General features: G+C 41.4%; 2 protein-coding genes across 6 annotated transcripts in view; one reads left to right on the forward strand and one right to left on the reverse strand.

Annotated features, from left to right (window-relative positions):
- KCTD18 (potassium channel tetramerization domain containing 18) overlaps positions 1–7,251 on the reverse strand; it is a 77,575-nt gene extending 70,324 nt beyond the window's left edge. The window contains exon 1 of the mRNA XM_081581817.1: positions 7,149–7,251. The gene's annotated coding sequence lies outside the window, so the exon portion shown is untranslated. The remainder of the gene's footprint in view (positions 1–7,148) is intronic.
- The window catches only part of LOC145542615 (aldehyde oxidase 1-like), a 73,855-nt gene that overhangs the window by 2,864 nt on the left and 53,161 nt on the right, over positions 1–17,830 (forward strand). For 4 of the 5 annotated variants that reach the window (XM_081581790.1, XM_081581789.1, XM_081581793.1 and 1 more), the window contains exons 2-8: positions 5,023–5,080; positions 8,466–8,562; positions 11,383–11,491; positions 13,188–13,314; positions 15,529–15,590; positions 16,575–16,664; positions 17,269–17,349. In XM_081581790.1, coding sequence (XP_081437916.1) covers positions 5,023–5,080; positions 8,466–8,562; positions 11,383–11,491; positions 13,188–13,314; positions 15,529–15,590; positions 16,575–16,664; positions 17,269–17,349 — 624 coding nt within the window. The remainder of the gene's footprint in view (positions 1–5,022; positions 5,081–8,465; positions 8,563–11,382; positions 11,492–13,187; positions 13,315–15,528; positions 15,591–16,574; positions 16,665–17,268; positions 17,350–17,830) is intronic. The other variant, XM_081581795.1, reaches the window with a different exon arrangement.

A 17,830-nucleotide genomic window follows, 5' to 3' on the forward strand; every position in this document is an offset into this window, starting at 1 on the left:
ACTTACTTCACAAAGAATGGTAGTGAGTTTTTAATCCATTGATTTAAGGGCCTGCTCTATGCCAGTATGGCCTTCCCAGGTGGCTCAGTGGTAAAGAATCCGCCTGCTAATGCAGGAGATGGGGATTCAATTCCTGGGTAGGGGGAGATACCCTGGAGGAGGAGTTGGCAACCCACTCCAGTATTCTTGCCTGGGAAATCCCATGGACAGAGGAGCCTGGCAGGCTCCAGTCCCTAGGGTCGCAAAGAATCAGACATGACTGAGCAACTGAGCACATACATGCATATGCTAGTGTTCAGTGCCCTCAGGGCACTCAACAGAGCACAGAAATGACCAAGTCCTTCTGGGGAGGCAGACGACAAGCATATAAATAAATGGAAATGTATCATGTCAGGCAGTGATAAATGCCAGGATGAAAAACAAAGCAGAGTGAGGGGACAGAGAATGGATGCGAGCTAGTGCTTCAGGCAGAATGGATGTTTAAGATTGGATGAGAGGCTGACATTTGGGTGGTCACCAGTATGAAGTGAGGAGCAGGCGTCTGAGGGAAAAGCACTCTACACCAAGGAAATGGAGGTGCAAAAATCCTCAGAGACAAGGATTTCTTCATGTTTGGGGACAGCAAGGAGACTAGAGGGCCTGGAAATGTGGCCAGGGGCCAGATGACTAGGGCTTTTTAGGTGATGGTAAGGGTTTTGGTTAAAGGAGGAAATAGGTGTTTGAGTCTAGCTTCTTCTCCCCCTCCTCCCTCCCCTGCTCCCAAACAAACTGTAGTGGAATTTTTAACATAACAGCTAATGATAGTTTGTACTCTATTGATTTTTAAAAATAAATAAGCTGGTTCTTAACTGTGGGCTTGTTTTATCTATGGCCAAACATCCTATGATTGTTTGGAACGTGCGTATTAGAAATAATGATTTTGTTTTTGCAGTTGCCCTGTTAAATTATGTCAACCTTTCTCTTTCCTGCCCCTCCCTTCCAAATTCTGTTAGGTATGTGCTTCAATCCTGGCAAGCAAACCTGACTGCCACATGGATAGAATTAGAATAAAGTCTCTGAATCAGAGAGTGAGGGGCTGTTGATGAACGAGGAAAAAGCCACCAGGAAGAGGGGTCATGAAGTCAAACATAACCTCTGGGATTAGAGACTTGCCCTTGAAAAGAAGCTTTGAAGCCAGTTAGGAGACTGAGTAATGTGACTGCCCTCTGCTCTGTGCTTTTTGTAGTATCCCCCCAAGTCACTGGGTTTCCCTGGTGGCTCAGAAGGTAAAGAATCTGCCTGCAACGCGGGAGACCCAGGTTTTATCCCTGGGTCGGCAAGATCTCCTGGAGAAAAGAATGGCAACCCACTCCAGTATTCTTGCTAGGAGAATTCCATGGACAGAGGAGCCTGGCAGGCTATAGTCCATGGGGTCCCAAAGAGTCAGACACTACTGAGTGACTAACACTTTCACTTTTCATTCCCAAGTCACCAAAATGTGTCACTGGGCAGGGGCTTAGGCTGCGTACATTGATCAGAGACCTAGTTGCAGAGAGATTTCTGCAATCTTCACCTGTAGTCTCCAGAGTACGTGACCCAGTTCACTTTCCTGGAGTTGAAGGAGGAAGAGCCCATGAATAAATTATGCCCTCGATGCCACATCACAACATATTTCAGGAACTGGAGCAAGTTGTTCTATGAGGCAGTGAGGTATAGAGATCGAAGATGTGGGCTTCGGAACTAGCTAGGCATAGATTTGAGTCCTGTACTCTCTGCTCTGACTCTCAGCAGTTTTGTGGCCTTGAGCAAGTGTCCTCACTGGTTGTCCCCTCCAACCTCTTTCCCAATTCCGAGGCTATGATATCCCACAATACATACCATTTCTGCCCATTTTCCTCCTCTTGGCTTTCCTTATTTTCTGTTCTTTTCCCCTTTTCTCTCTCCTCCTGATCTCCTTTTTCCTTCGTCTTTCTGCCTCTGTCTTGTGTCTGGCAAGGCCGCCCCTCACAAGTCATGAGCCCTGCACAGAGGAAGGCCATTTCTCAACCTTGTGTAATGTGAACTTGACGTCTCCCAAAGAGCCAGTGGAGATACACAGGGACACATGCTCCCCTTGTAACATGCAAGGTTTTGCTGAGACAAGAACATGCAATGACCCTGACCTGAGAGCTGGTATCATCTCTTCCAACCGGAGTCAGTAAGGGTAACTCCCTTCCTCATTGCCCCTCACCCCCCAGCCACCATCTGAATCCTGACCTCCCTATTCCACTCCAAGACTTGCCAAGACAGGGTGCATGCCAGATCCCTTTCCCACTTCCCTCCTCCAGGTGTTCCAGTCACCAAATCAAGAAAAATAAACACATTTCAAGTCAATAGTCCTTTGAGCCAGACTCCCATCTCTTGAGACATCTCTTGGAACAAATACCCAAACAAGCAAAATCTGCTCTTCCATTAATTCCTCATGAAAACACAAATATCTCTCAAGCCTAAAATGCTCTTCCTTGTTACCCAGATCCTATCTCTCCCTTAAAATTGGGCCTCTGTGGATTCACCATCATATGTATGAATTAGGGTTAGTTTCAGCTGAAAATAACTCAGACTCAAAAATAAGTACTTCAAATAAGGTACAAGTCAGTTTTACTTTTACATAAAGGATATCTGGACAGAGACATTGCATTCTGGGCTGGTTCAGAAGCTTCACAGTGCCATCTGAGATCCAAGTTTCTTCTCTCTTTTTCTGCTGTTGCCATTAATGTGTTGCCTTAGGGTCTAAAGTAGCTGCTGGCATTCTAACCATTTCATCTTTATTCCAGGCATCAGGAAGAAAGAAAGCTGGCTAGGAGAGACAGCTAAAAGTTTCTGCCACCATTATTGGCTCTTCTCCATTTTTCTTTCTTTTCTTCTTTTTATTATGTCCCACTCTGTGAGATATCATCCCTCCCTCCTTAATATCCTCATAGCAAATTATACATATTAAGTTATTAATTTAAATTAATTAACATTTATTACATCCTTATCATATACCCCCAGCACCTAGTTCAGTGTTAGACATGAAGAATAGTGGATGGTGATTTCTCTCAGGATCAAGAGAGGCTTATGCATACACAGATAATTGTGATGTAGGGTAACAGGTTCTGTGAAAGATGTGTGGACATTGACCATGGGAGCACAGAGGAGGATGGTTGCTTGGAGCAGAGAGTGGAAGGCAAATATTAGATGGTTGCACAGCCCGCAGGAGAGAACATCTGAGCAGGGCTTCAAATGGCATACAAGATTCTTACAAGCAAAGAAGAGAAGTGGGAATCCTATAAGCAAAAGATAAAAGTCCCTGCACTACTAGGACCAGCCACTTCTGGTTAAAGTTCACGTGACCAGAGTTCAAGGTACATGGGTTGAGTGGCAGATGATAGAAAGTTTATCAAAGAAGTCTTGTAGCTATGGGAAGGAGTTTGAATTTCTTCTCCTATTCCAGAAGCTGGTAGAAATTCACCTAAGACCCACTCAGTGTATTTCTTAAATATGCATGTTTTCTGGTTCTCTCTCCTGGAAATCCTGATCCGATAAAGGTTTCATTTTAGCAAGCACCCTGAGTGATTCAGGAATTCCCAGCACAGCAGCGTGGCAGCCAGGAGTAAATGTTGGATTTAGGCAGACACAGGAGATGAGCAGACTTGGATTTTAAAGAAGTCCCTCCGGTAGTGGTAGAGAGGGTGGCATCCTCTGTGCCAAGAATGCAGGCAGGAGACCTATTAGGCAGCTGTTATCATTGTCCAGGCTGGAGGTAATAAGAGTGGATTTCAGGGAGTGACAGGAGAAGTGAAGAGTGTTTAGAGAATTGTTCTGGAAGTGTAAATGGCCAGGACTTGGTGATGCTGATTGTGGTGGATTGAAGGAAGGGAAACATAGAAAATAGCACAGGCTTTTTAAGTTTGGCTGACCTAGGAGATGGTGGGTCTATTAAACAAGTTCAGGAAAAGAAGGGAAGAAGTAAGTTTGGGAAATAAAATATAGAATTCCATCTGAGGGCCAATTAAGTTGGGGGTACCTGAGGGCACTTCACAGTTTTCTTGTATTGCAGTATGTGTATACACACACACACACACACACACACACAAATCATTTCATCCGTATTATATTGCAGTTTCCTCTAGGGTACAGATCCAACCTTGGTAACTGGCACCTGCCTGACTTTGCCCAGCCTATAGCCACTTAGAATTGAGGGTTAGGATGCATCTATAAAATAAGCATATGTACCCTCTTCACCTACTTCCCAGTAGGGAAAAGTGGTATAACATGGGTGAAGGATGAACTCTAGTTCTGAAATTGTGAAGAAAACCATGCTTCTATTTATGAATTTAAAAGAAATCCAAGTTTCAATTAAGAAAGGGAAAACATGATCACTTTGGAAAACATAACCGATCATGACATTTCAATCATGCCATCCATTAGATGCTGCTGTTTTAACTGCCACGCTGCTAGACTGCCCACACAAACTTGCTCCTTAAGTGTGTTTTTGCTTGCACATATTTGTATCAATTGGCATATGCATTTTATCTTCTCTTTTGTCTCTTAGATTTGGGAGGAATGGATGGTTATGATCTCTTTCTGGAAATTGTAATTCTTTGAATATGATAAACAAACAAGTCTTTAAAAAAGAAAAAATCTGTATCAACTTCTCAGAGGTCCAGAAAACCTCCCCTACCTCTCTGTCTGCTATTTTCAGTTCTGCTGTTATCTTTTCCCTCACTTGCTTCAGACTTTGTAGAAGTTGGAGAGAAGTCATTAGTGTTTTATTACTAGAAACAACCACTGCCTTAGAGAACAGTGATAGCTCAGGACCACGGACAGTAGCAATGTAGTGGTGGGGCTCACGATTTAGACTATACACTAAGAGAGATGACTTGTCTTCCACAAACATTAAGTCAAGTTGAGAATATAAAAGTTAGTTAATATGAATCTTCATGAAATTAGCATGAGCCACCCATGTAAATATTCAAACTCTCTCAACTTTGTGTGTTAATCTCTTATTTTCTTTTGGTACAGGTGATAGAGAAAAATGTTGATCCTGAAACAATGCTATTGCCATATCTGAGGAAGAAGCGTATCCTTTGCTTTGAGTTGCGTATGTGTGTGTATGTGTATGTGTGTATAACCCTGATACCTTCATCAAGTGATATTTTAAGTATCTTTTTAGACCCACACTGAGTCATATCCCCTACTTTGAGAAAGTCCTACACCTGAGTTTTGTAGACAATGCACAGTTGCACTTATCAGAGAATCAGGTTCTTTCTAACCTCTGTTTTGGCATTAAATATATTGGGTAAAATGGAGAATAGCAATAGGAATTAAAGCAACAGATGCTGACATAGGTTAATTTAGCATCCATTAGAATTAAGAGTCACAGTATTGCTCTTCTAACTTCAAGGACTAATCATCATGCCCATTAGGAAAAGAGAGCACAGAAATCTCCTAAAATGGAAGTGAAAGAACAATGGAGGAATTAAACCTGAAAATGTTACCTTGAAAAAACTTCCTAAGTAAAAATCATCTAGGGAAGGGATTCTTATCCTGCTGTTCATGAACTCCAGTGGGCTTCCAGCAGTCTGTGGACCCCAACACATTGTAAGCAAACTTGTGAGACAATGGGAATTTGTACTTTTTTCCCCAGAGAAAGTGAAATTCCCCAAACAGCACACAACTCAAAGAAAAACATAATAACAATTTTCTGGAAGTCATTCAAGGTTTTGGGGCATAAAAGTAATGAATACTAATTCCCTGGTTATCCTTGGTACCAGTGTAATGTTTAAGATTTGTTTCATTTGTGAGTGACAGAAAATCCCAATAGCGGTAAATAAGATAGAAGTTTATTTCTTTCTCATTGTGTTATTTCAGGTTCTCTGGGAAGCAGACACCAAAAATGAGATTAAATATGCAAGAGTTTTATTAGGAAAAATGCCTGAGTGAAATAGAAGGGCAGTCAGAGAAGATTTAGACCTGGAACAAAGAGAGAGAAGGCTGAGTGGAGGAGTCTCAGACTGCTTGTAATCCAAGGCAGATTCATCCAAGCCACTGAGGGTGGTTGACAAGGACTCCCACACACCTCCATAGCTCAAAGCCACTAGTGGGAAGCAGCCCATGGGAGTCATGACCTTGATGAAAAGTGGGGTGATAGATATCCAAGTGCAGCATCTGGGTCTCTTGGTCAGTTTTCCTCTATGTTGGAGGAAGTCTAGATGTTGAGGCACATTCTCCTGGCTGTGATACTTACATAAAGGAATCCTGAAGGTAGGTCAATCCAGGCTAACAAAGCAATGTCACAAAATTATTAGGGGCCGAGGTCTTTCTGTCTTGCTGCTTCACCCTCCTCAGCATGAAGGTTTCTCCTCATGGTCATAGATGACTAACTGAGATCCAACCATCATATCTGAATTCCAGCACAAAGGAAGAAGTAAGGGATGAGGAAGGGGCAACCCTCTCCCTTTGAGGGTGTTTCCATCCTGGAAGTTATACAGAGCATTTATGCCTCTATCTCTGTGGTCAACATTGTTAATGATCCCACCAAGCATCAGAAGAGGATGGGAAAATGTACCTTTTCTATTCCAGGCAACCACGTGTGTAGCACAAAATTTAGCATTTCTATTACCAAGAAAGAATGAGAGAAAAGATATGGGGAAACAACTAGCAGTTTCTGCCACTGAGAAACAGAGAAATATAGCAAATGTGGATAACATGACACAAATATTCTAAGAATTAATTATGCTTTGACATTTTAACTTTGTATGTCATCAAAGACACACATAAGGAAAGAACAGATATGCGAGGTACTCATACCTACAAATCCTCAAGGTCTTTTATATGTCTAGACTCTTCCTTCTTCTAAGTTTGGCCCTCTTTTTGGCAACCTGAGGTCCAGTTGTTTTAAAAATGAGGAGACTAGACATAACACACAAATGGGGGACTTTCCTGGCAGTCCAGTGGTTAAGACTCCACGCTTCTACTGCAGAGGGCACGGGTCCAGTCCCTTGTTGGGGAACTGAGACCCGTGTGCTCTGTAGAGCATCAAAAAACAAACAAACAAACAAACAAACACACACCCACAAATCACATACACACAAATGAAAATCAAGAATTTATAAGATTATAAATAATAGCAGCTAAGATATACATACATCTGCCAGAGTCCTGCTCCAGCTGGTCCAGGGGTTCCCTCAGGATGAACGGCGTCAGCGAATGAGAAGACACAGCAAGTCTTAGCGTCTCCAAATGTCTTCTGACTTTATTGCTTTCAAGACAGCTTTTATATTTTTAGTGGTACATAGAAACAAATGTAAAGTGTAGGGTCATGCCAAATCAGATCAATGGGTCAGCAGTTTTTGACCCTTATCGGAACCAGGACACTGCTTGTGTTTCTTAGTTACAAAAGGTTTAAAGTTATTTACATCATCTTGTGGCCTGGAGGCCTGCTAACATCCCATGACTCCTTTATTGATAAGAGCTGATCAGCCAGAGCACTTTTTTGTCAGGCACAGAAAGTACCAGAGTTACATTTTTTAAAGAATACAGGCACAGCAGATTATGACAAAGAAAGAATTTACAAACTCAGAGTTTCAAGGTAAAACCTGTTTTCTGTAATCTATCTTACGCCTTGAGAAACAGAAAAGAATGTGGTCCCATAAAGTCATGGTACAGCAAGCTGAAACAATGTAGCACAAGGGTCAGTTTTTAGCAAAATCACCAGCTGAATTAACAATTGTCTTATTATTTGTATTAAAGCTCAACTTTTATTCATACAAGTCTCTAACTATTACATTTTCATTATATAGGCTAAATATGTTAAGAATAAAAACATAGTAAATATAGACCAAGTAACAGTATTATAAAGTAATATTTTTTATATTTTCTAATAAGCCTTTTTTCTTACGAAGGTCTCTGTGCCCACTGGGGCTTTATGTGTGGAAGCTCACAGTATTGTTTATTGTTAAGGAGCAGTTATGCACATTAGCTCCAAAGACACGGGTATATTTATTAAACAAACCAATATGCTAGTAAGAGGAATTTAGATTAGTATATCCGATACCTTAGATAATTTTATTAGGGTGTTACCGTTCAGGCCCTTGTTGATTAACGTTTCAGAATGATCTATTTTGATAGAGAATCAGGAAAGGCCTTTTGACTAAGTCACAGAAAATAAGAAGAGGTTTATCATAGCCAACATCAGAAAGACAGACAGCACCTTTAAGGTGAGGGCTGAGGCAGCCTCCCGAGAATCCCTGAGGCCTGAGAAGCCGTGCTCGATCAGTCCTCTTCCTCATGACTCTGTCATGGGTGAGATCTCGTGAGCTGGCTCCCAGCATACATCATTTGATTAATAAGTATTGAACTTAACTGCACATTTAAGAATGTTTGATGGTGTTGTCTCCTAAGGTCAGAGCTGTTTTGCAAAGAAAATTATGGAAGACACATTATCTTTAACTATGCTTTTCCAGTCCGATTCACAGGAACTAAATATGGCTGTGGAGGGGGAGGCTGTGGTGCCTGCACAGTGATGATATCACGATATAACCCCATTACCAAGAAGATAAGGTACCTTGCTGCAAAGTCTACATATGGTTGAATTTTTGTAGCTTTCAACTTTGTTGTTTTTCCTTCCTTTGGTAAATATGCCTTGAGTACCTGCTATGTGACAGGAACTGTGGCAGACACTGGGAATGCAGTGATGCGCATCAAACCATTCAGGTTCCAGAAAAAATGTTACTTTCTCAGCCCTCCCTGATCACCTCCCCCATACCCATGCCCCATTTCACCTCTGCAGCTCCCTGCTCCCTTATTAATATATTCGTGGTTCTTCTCATCATGTGTGTGCTGTGTGTATGTATTGCCCAAGTACATATGTATTGTCCATCGTCCCTCAGTGAGAAGATATACTCTACATCAGTTCAGTTCAGTCGCTCAGTCGTGTCTGACTCTTTGTGACCCCATGAATCACAGCACGCCAGGCCTCCCTGTCCATCGCCAACTCCTGGAGTCTACCCAAACCCATGTCCATCGAGTCGGTGATGCCATCCAACCATCTCATCCTCTGTTGTCCCCTTCTCTTCCTTCCCCCAATCCTACCCAGCATTAGGGTCTTTTCCACTGAGTCAACGTTTCACAAAGTATTGGAGTTTCAGCTTCAACATCAGACCTTCCAATGAACACCAAGGATTGATCTCCTTTAGGATGGATTGATTGGATCTCCTTGCAGTCCAAGGGACTCTCAAGAGTCTTCTCCAACACCACAGTTCAAAAGCATCAATTCTGCGGCACTCAGCTTTCTTCACCGTCCAACTCTCATATCCATACATGACCACTGGAAAAACCATAGCCTTCACTAGACGGACTTTTGTTGGCAAAGTAATGTCTCTGCTTTTATATATGCTGTCTAGGTTGGCTATAACTTTCCTTCCAAGGAGTAAGCATCTTTAATTTCATGGCTGCAATCACCATCTGCAGTGATTTTGGAGCCCAGAAAAAAAAGTCAGCCACTGTTGCCACTGTTTCCCCATCTATTTCCCATGAAGTGATGGGACTGGATGCCATGATCTTTGTTTTCTGAATGTTGAGCTTTAAGCCAACTTTTTCACTCTCCTCTTTCACTTTCATCAAGAGGCTCTTTAGTTCTTCTTCACTTTCTGCCATAAGGGTGGTGTCATCTGCATATCTGAGGTTATTGATATTTCTCCCAGCAATCTTGATTCCAGCTTGTGTTTCTTCCAGCCCAGCGTTTCTCATGATGTACTCTGCATATGAGTTAAATAAGCAGGGTGACAATATACAGCCTTGACGTACTCCTTTTCCTATTTGGAACCAGTCTGTTTTTCCATGTCCCATTCTAACTGTTGCTTCCTGACCTGCATGCAGGTTTCTCAAGAGGCAGGTCAGATGGTCTGGTATTCCCATCTCTTTCAGAATTTTCCACAGTTTATTGTGATCCACACAGTCAAAGGCTTTGGCATAGTCAATAAAGCAGAAAGAGATGTTTCTGCTCTTGCTTTTTTGATGATCCAGAGGATGTTGGCAATTTGGTCTCTGGTTCCTCTGCCTTTTCTAAAACCAGCTTGAACATCTGGAAGTTCACTGCTCATGTATTGCTGAAGCCTGGGTTGGAGAATTTTGAGCATTACTTTACTAGCGTGTGAGATGAGTGCAATTGTGCAGTAGTTTGAGCATTCTTTGGCATTGCCTTTCTTTGGGATTGGAATGAAAACTGACCTTTTCCAGTCCTGTGGCCCCTGCTGAGTTTTCCATATTTGCTGGCATATTGAGTGCAGCACTTTCACAGCATCATCTTTCAGGATTTGAAATAGCTCAACTGGAATTCTGTCACCTCTACTAGCTTTGTTCGTAGTGATGCTTTCTAAGGCCCGTTTGACTTCACATTCCAGAATGTCTGGCTCTAGGTGAGTGATCACACCATCATGCTTATCTGGGTCATGAAGATCTTTTTAGTACAGTTCTTCTGTGTATTCTTGTCACCTCTTCTTAATATCTTCTGCTTCTGTTAGGTTCCTACCATTTCTGTCCTTTATTGAGCCCATGTTTGCATGAAATGTTCCATTGGTATCTCTAATTTTCTTGAAGAAATCTCTAGTCTTTCCCGTTCTATTGTTTTCCTCTATTTCTTTCCACTGAGTGCATCTTTAAATTTTTATGCCTTCCAGCAAGATTCCTCTCAGAACATTTATATCAGTTTACATTCTTTTCAGCAGTCTATGAATTCCATTTTCCCAAACCTTTGCATTCTTAGCGCATTACGATTTTTAAAAATCTTCGTCATTTTCTTTGATAAAAATGGTTTCTCATTGCTTAATTTGAAACTCTCTTGATTGTTATTGAGGTTGAACATTTGTTTCACATATTTGTTGGCCATCTGTAATTTTGTTTGGTAAAATGAGAACATTTTAGGAGTCATTTTGAGTTAGACATTTTCTAGCAGTAGATTTGTGGAACTGAGGAGTTCTGTGTTCCACATCCTGTTTCTTCTTCTGAGGCAAAATATCAAATTAACTTTATTGCCCAAGCAACCCCTGGCCTGGCGTCTGCTTGGAAGATGGAATATGCTCCAAGTGATTGTCACATGTGACTAGAGAAACGAATGTCAGCCCCTCCTTCAAGAGAAAAAAAAAACAATTAGTGGAAACTAATCTGGAGTTAGAATTGGAGGCCTAATTTGAATCCCATCTGACACTCCAGCTGTAATCCTGAGCAACTCATTCTGACCCTCAGAGTCTTCTGCAAAATGGCCATAAACTAAGGACAAAATGTCTACGCAAAACGTGGAATATCTTATAAAACCTGCCATATTGGAGGTGCTACTTTCCCACTAGATACAGTGTAGTTTGTGCTTCTCTTTTTCATATGCAGACATTATCCAGCCAACGCCTGTCTGACGCCCATCTGTTCTCTGTATGGGGCTGCCGTCACCACAGTAGAAGGCATAGGAAGCACCAAGACCAGAATTCATCCTGTTCAGGTGAGAGAGGGCCTCTTCTTCATAGGGTTTCTGTGCTTCGAAAATCATTATTCACATGATGAGTTCCTGAAATTAACACAGTAGAGCAGTGGGCCCTGCTGCCTCGTCAGAGTCCACAGATGACACAAAGCGGGGGGCAGGAGTGAAACTTGGGACGTGTGACTGACTTGTTAGAAAAATACTTTTTAAGACCTGACAACTCTTTCCTAAAAAGAAAAAAAAAAAACTTGACATCACTGGGTTGTTTTCTATATTCTAATTAAATGAGACCTGTCCATTTTATATCTTCCAAACTCATATAGAAAAGAGAGCCATCTATGCATTGGGGGATAAAATCTTGTTATTTTTTTTCTATAAAGGGAAGTGTAACATGATTTTAAAATTGAATGAAAATCTCAGCTACCAAAAAGGTTTGTTGAATTTAGGGCTTATTTGGAAGCTATGTAATGGTAGCTGTCAGTGAATTATAAGGCTTTTCTCCTAAGGAGGCTCCTTATTAGAACTTTGCCTGAAGTGAAAGGACACATCAGATTCCTGACTCTTTCAATTATTTATATGCTGCCCAGAAAGTGAAAGGACACCTCGGATTCCTGAACCTTTCAATTATTTATATGCTGTTGCAACTTGTTTTTGTCTAAGATAATGAGTACCACTTACGAGGACAGGAGAGGGGAAAGATAGGCACAGTGCAGAAAATGGGCAAGCTTCATATTCTTCAGGCAATCTTGGCTTCCGTTTACTTGGCTTCGAATGAAACCTTGTTACCTAGAGGGAGCAGATTCTGCCTGAATATGCTTGTGAGACGTGGCTGTTTGGAGGCATGAAAACACCCTGTCATTTAGTACCTGCTGCCCAGTTCCTGGCAGCAAGGTAACCAGACAACGGCTTCCAAAATGGGCTTGAACCATTGAAGTTAGACTCGAAAGAGAACAGGCTGGGGTGGGAGGCACGGAGATTTGGAAGAAAAATCAACCTTTTGATTGATTTTTCAATCAAAGGAAAGAAAAGAAAAGCAATCTTTCCTTCTTGATTGTTGTTTGGATTAATGATGGCACTTTGTAAACAAATTCCTGCATGCTAAAGCATTAGGGCTATATGCTCAGTCGCTCGGTCGTGTCCGACTCTTTGCAACCCCATGGACTGTAGCCCGCCAGGCTTCTCTGTCCATGGGATTATCCCAGCAAGAATACTGGAGTGGGTTGCCATTCCCTTCTCCAGTTAGGGCTTTACTGGGCAGATAAAGGCACTCAGGAAATCCTTAAAGTTTTTTCAACTTGAAGATAATTCAGTTCATTTATCTGAAGGACTTCTTTTATCTCAGAAATCCCCATTCTGGACTACAGGTTGAAATACTCAGGAATCTTTTAAAAATATGCGTCGTTGACCCACCCCCAGAGATTCTGTCAGATGGTTTGAGGTGCTGCTTGGACCCTGGAGATTTTAATGCTCTCCCCTGCAATTCTGAAGGCTGAGAACTTTTGAATGAAGCTCAAAAAGCTGGTGAGGATCAGTCATCATGGCTACCCGAGTCCAGGAAAAGGAGAGATACCAAGGCTGAGAAGGATTTTCTGGGGCCTCTTCTCCAACTTTAATGTGCCTGTGAACCACCCAGGGATCTTGTTTGAATGCAGGTTCTGATTCAGTAGGTCCGGGATCGGGCCCAAGATTCTACATTTTAATGTTTCTATGCTTGCAGGAGAGGATTGCCAAGTGTCATGGCACACAATGTGGCTTCTGCACACCTGGGATGGTGATGTCCATGTACACGCTGCTCAGGAACCATCCGGAGCCCACCCTGAGTCAGCTAAATGATGCTCTTGGTGGTAGGTTATATGTGTGTGTGCTTTAATTTCTAGTTTCTAAATGATGATGCTGATAATAGCTGTTAAACACTTGCCAAGTGCCACACACTGCATTAAATGCTGTATAAACAGAACTGCATTTACTCTTTATGATAACTTTATAAGGTAGGCACTATTATTATCTCCTATTTCATAGATGGAGAAATTGAGGTTTAGAGAGAGTAATTTACTAAAAATTATACCACCAATAAGTGGAGGAGTTAGTTTGTTCAAATCAGGTTTCAGACAAGACCCACATACTGCACTTGGCTGACACATTTCTCAAGTCTTTCTTAATCTATAAGTGTCTCCTCCTTGTTTATTGTTTGCTTATTTTAATAATAATTTCAACACCAGTTTATTCATTTACCCTCCAAGGGATTCAGTTGTCTCCAGTTCTCTCCTACTGAGGTGGGTGCTCTCAGGACGGTATTATCAGAGGGCTCCTGATGAATGCAACATGAAATCAAAGAGACTGACATCTTCTGGTGATACTTATTTCAAAGAACTGCCTTTATTTGGAGCTAGTTTATCAAATTCAGGAACTCAGCACGTGTGTGTGGAGCTGGTGCTGGGTCTTGGAGGAGTCTTCATTATCAAGATTCTGAACAATTCAGGGAGGCCTGGCATACTGCAGTCCATGGGGTCACAAAGAGTCAGACATGACTGAGCAACTGAACTGGCTGAACAATTCTAAAGAATAAGAGCCTTCCAAATGCTATTTCAGATGATATCCTCCATGGCTATTTGTCTCCTGTCTCCCAGGGACTTTATTTCTCTGATGTATTACATGGGCCTAAAGCTCATGTGCTCAATTCCTCTGATGAAGTGTTCCAGGGAAGACAGGACTAAACAGAAGTAAAAAGGGGAGATGGTGCATAAGACACAGACTGTCTTTGGCCTTATTTCCCTTAGGTCTTATTATGCATTTGATCTCATGGCCATTTATGATGTAAACAAGTGACAAGAGGTTCTCAACTTTTAGGGCGCTTGAGACTTACATGGGAATTTGTTAAGAATGAAGATTCCTGGGATCCAACCCCAGAGAGGTTGCTTCAGTGGCTTTGTTTTTTGAATGGATGCCAGATTTAGGGGTTGGAGGAGCACATGGGAAATGGACCACTGTAGAGAAATGCTGGCCTAATGATTTATTGTAAATAAATTGTGTACCCATTGCTTCTAAAGCTTAAAAATTGCCTTTGCTTCTATATAATACCTTTGACCTTTCTAGCAACTGCAGCTTAGCTGTCTCTTTTATTTTTAAATATAAAAATTTTAGCTTTTTTCATTGTCTTTTACTGATATTGAAAACCAAAATTTTTAACTGAAGTATAGTAGATTTACAGTATTGTGTTAGTTTCAGGTGTACAGCATGGTGATTGAGTATTTTTGCAGACTATATTCTATCATAGGTTATTATAAGAAAATAGATAAAATTCCTTATGTTATACTGTAAGTCTTTATTGCTTATGTGTTTTATATACTGTTGTTTGTCTTTGTTAATCCCATACTTGTAATTTATCCCTCCCACTTCCCTCTCCCTATTATAATCACAAGTTTTTTTTTTCTATGTCGATGAGTCTGTCTCTGTTTTGTATATACATTCCTTTGTATTATTTTCTATTATTCCACACATAAGTTATATTGTATAGTATTTGTCTTTGACTTATTTCACTAAGCATATTTTTCTCTAGGTGCATCCATATTGCTACAAATGGCAGTATTTCATTCTTTTTTATGACTCAGTAATATTCCACCACCCACCCACCCACCCACACACACACACACACACCCCACATCTTCTTTTTAACACCACATCTTCTTAATATAATTATCTGTTGATGTCCATTTGGGTTGTGAAAATTAACTCCCAAATATTGCTGTAGACCAAGAGTTTTTGGCTTGAAATCACTGTGTTCTTTAAACAGCTGTCACAAGCAGAGGATATAATAACTGTTTGCAGAGAGAAAATACAAATAGCTGAATTGTTAGACTCTGCCTCAAGACTATCAGCCAAATATCCCAAATATCCCAAGTTGTTGATAAAAAGAAAAAATTTGACTTTGTGGATTTGGTGGACTGAAATGTCAAACAGCACTTCTTTCTTGGGTGGGGTCCTTATTTCCATCACTCACTTGGCCAACTGTGCCTGTCTCTAGATTCCTTGATTAACAATGCCGGGTTTTTCCCCTTCAGGTAACCTGTGTCGTTGCACTGGATACAGGCCCATAATCAATGCATGCAAGACTTTCTGTAAAGTAAGTAGAAAGGAGCACATCATTGAGTATATTTTTTCCCCCGGTGAAATGAAATTGTAGGGGGTAGCAGATGTGATTAGAAGAATAGCCCATTGTTACTAATGCAGGAAGACTTCTTATCTCAAGGTCCGTAATTGCTGTTTGTTACTTGATCTTGGGCAGGGCACCTACCCTGGTTCATTGAGCTTGCCCTGGTAACCACACGATAAGCACCTGAGCAGTTTGACATTGGCTGTGGGTCATTGTTCTGAGGGATCTTTCCTGTCCTGTTTGTCTGGATCAGGTACCCCATCCTGGTGCTCCTGTAGCCCTCTGAGCACACCCCTACAGCAGCCTTGGTCATATGGTGGTGTAATTGCCCATTTACTCTTTCGTCTTTTCGCCAGAAGGTGGTCTGCTTGGTGCTTCACCAGTGTGTCAGTTGAGTAGGCACTCAATCAATGCTTGTTGAATGAACAGATGAATAAACAACATTGAAATGAGGGACGTAAGATGAGCTTTTGGAATTTAAATGATGAAATAGTGCATCATAAGAACAGAGTGATAATAATAATACTTGTTATTATTAATAAAATATTTTACCAACAGATAAATTATTAATACCAAGTTATTGATAAATTATTAATAATAAATTATTTGTTAATAAAATATTAAATCAACCATTGTTGTTATGTGCCAGATTTTGTTATAAGATCTTTACAGCATGGTGGCTATAGTAATAATACTGTGCTGTATACCTGAAAGTTGTGAAGAAAATAGACACATACCCACACAAATTTTAGCTATGTGAGGTGATGGATGTGTTAATTAACCTGGTTGTGATCATCATTTAACAAAGTATACATATAATGTAATGTCAAATAGTCACACTGTACACTTTAAATATGTACAATTTTATTTGTTAATTATAGCTCAATAAAGCTGAAAAAATATTTGGTAGAATCAGCAATAAATTCTTGGTTATTTGTTTTTTTCACCCACTAGACTTCTGGCTGCTGTCAAAGTAAAGAAAATGGGGTTTGCTGTTTGGATCAAGGAATAAATGAATTACCAGAATTTGAGGAAGGAAATGAGGTCAGTGAAACCTAAATTGTTTTTAAGATTTTCCCAGGACATGAGTAGAGACCAAGTTACTTTTAGGAAGAAAAATGGCTGTGCAAGTTTTTGAGGTGTGTCAGCACGTCCTCTCCCCCATTCTCACTCCATCTCTATCAAAAAAAAAAAATATCTATCCTAACATCTTCCCTCACTCCACACGTTAGGAGGGAAAACACATTGATCTCTTAGTGTCTCTCAGTTTAAAAAACAAATGTGCTTCAAGTCTCTTCTCTAGTGGAGATGTTAGGGGAAATGGAAGGGCAGGAAGTGGTAAGAGAGGTGGCAGGATGCTCAGGGGAAGCTTCTGGTTCTCAGTTGTGTCTCGCCTGCTGCCTCCTCTGCTTCCCTCCGACCCCAAGGAGCATGTGCAGGGCTGGGGTCCCCCTGGCAGCTGCACTCAGTCACTAGCAACCTGGTCTGTGTGAGAGCCCTTGGCTTAGAGCCCAGGTACCATGGCTGGTCAGCGGGCTTTTCTGTCTGTCTGTTCTGTGTCTGTCTTCATCTGACCTCATTCCACAAAGGATGTAAAGTAGGGAGAACTGCCTGATGACAATAACTTCTGGTACTTTCTCTTTAAAAGACAAGTCTGAAACTCTTCTCAGAAGAGGAGTTTCTGCCACTGGATCCAACTCAAGAGCTGATATTTCCTCCTGAGCTAATGGTAAGTAAGGCAAAGTTGAACTCATGCCAGAGGAATTCATGGTGAAATGTGAAGAGGGATATTTGCTATAGATCCTCTTGAAAGTTGATTGGCAAGTAGGTAATATCCATGTGCCATTCTCAGTCCAGTCTAAAGAGTGTAGGACCGAGGGAGGAACAGTTGAATGTAATAATCAGCTGCTGCTAAGTCACTTCAGTCGTGTCCGACTCTGTGCGACCCCACAGACGGCAGCCCACCAGGCTCCCCCGTCCCTGGGATTCTCCAGGCAAGAACACTGGAGTGGGTTGCCATTTCCTTCTCCAATGCATGAAAGTGAAAAGTGAAAGTGAAGTCTCTCAGTCGTGTCTGACCCTTAGCGAACCCATGGACTGCAGCCTACCAGGCTCCTCCATCCATGGAATTTTCCAGGCAAGAGTACTGGAGTGGGGTGCCATTGCCTTCTCCGTAATAATCAGCAGATAGTATCTATTACAAAATGTCC

Source organism: Giraffa tippelskirchi, chromosome 3 (genome assembly GCF_054371585.1).
Source record: "Giraffa tippelskirchi isolate mGirTip1 chromosome 3, T2T-mGirTip1v1.2.pri, whole genome shotgun sequence".
Taxonomy (NCBI): domain Eukaryota; kingdom Metazoa; phylum Chordata; class Mammalia; order Artiodactyla; family Giraffidae; genus Giraffa; species Giraffa tippelskirchi.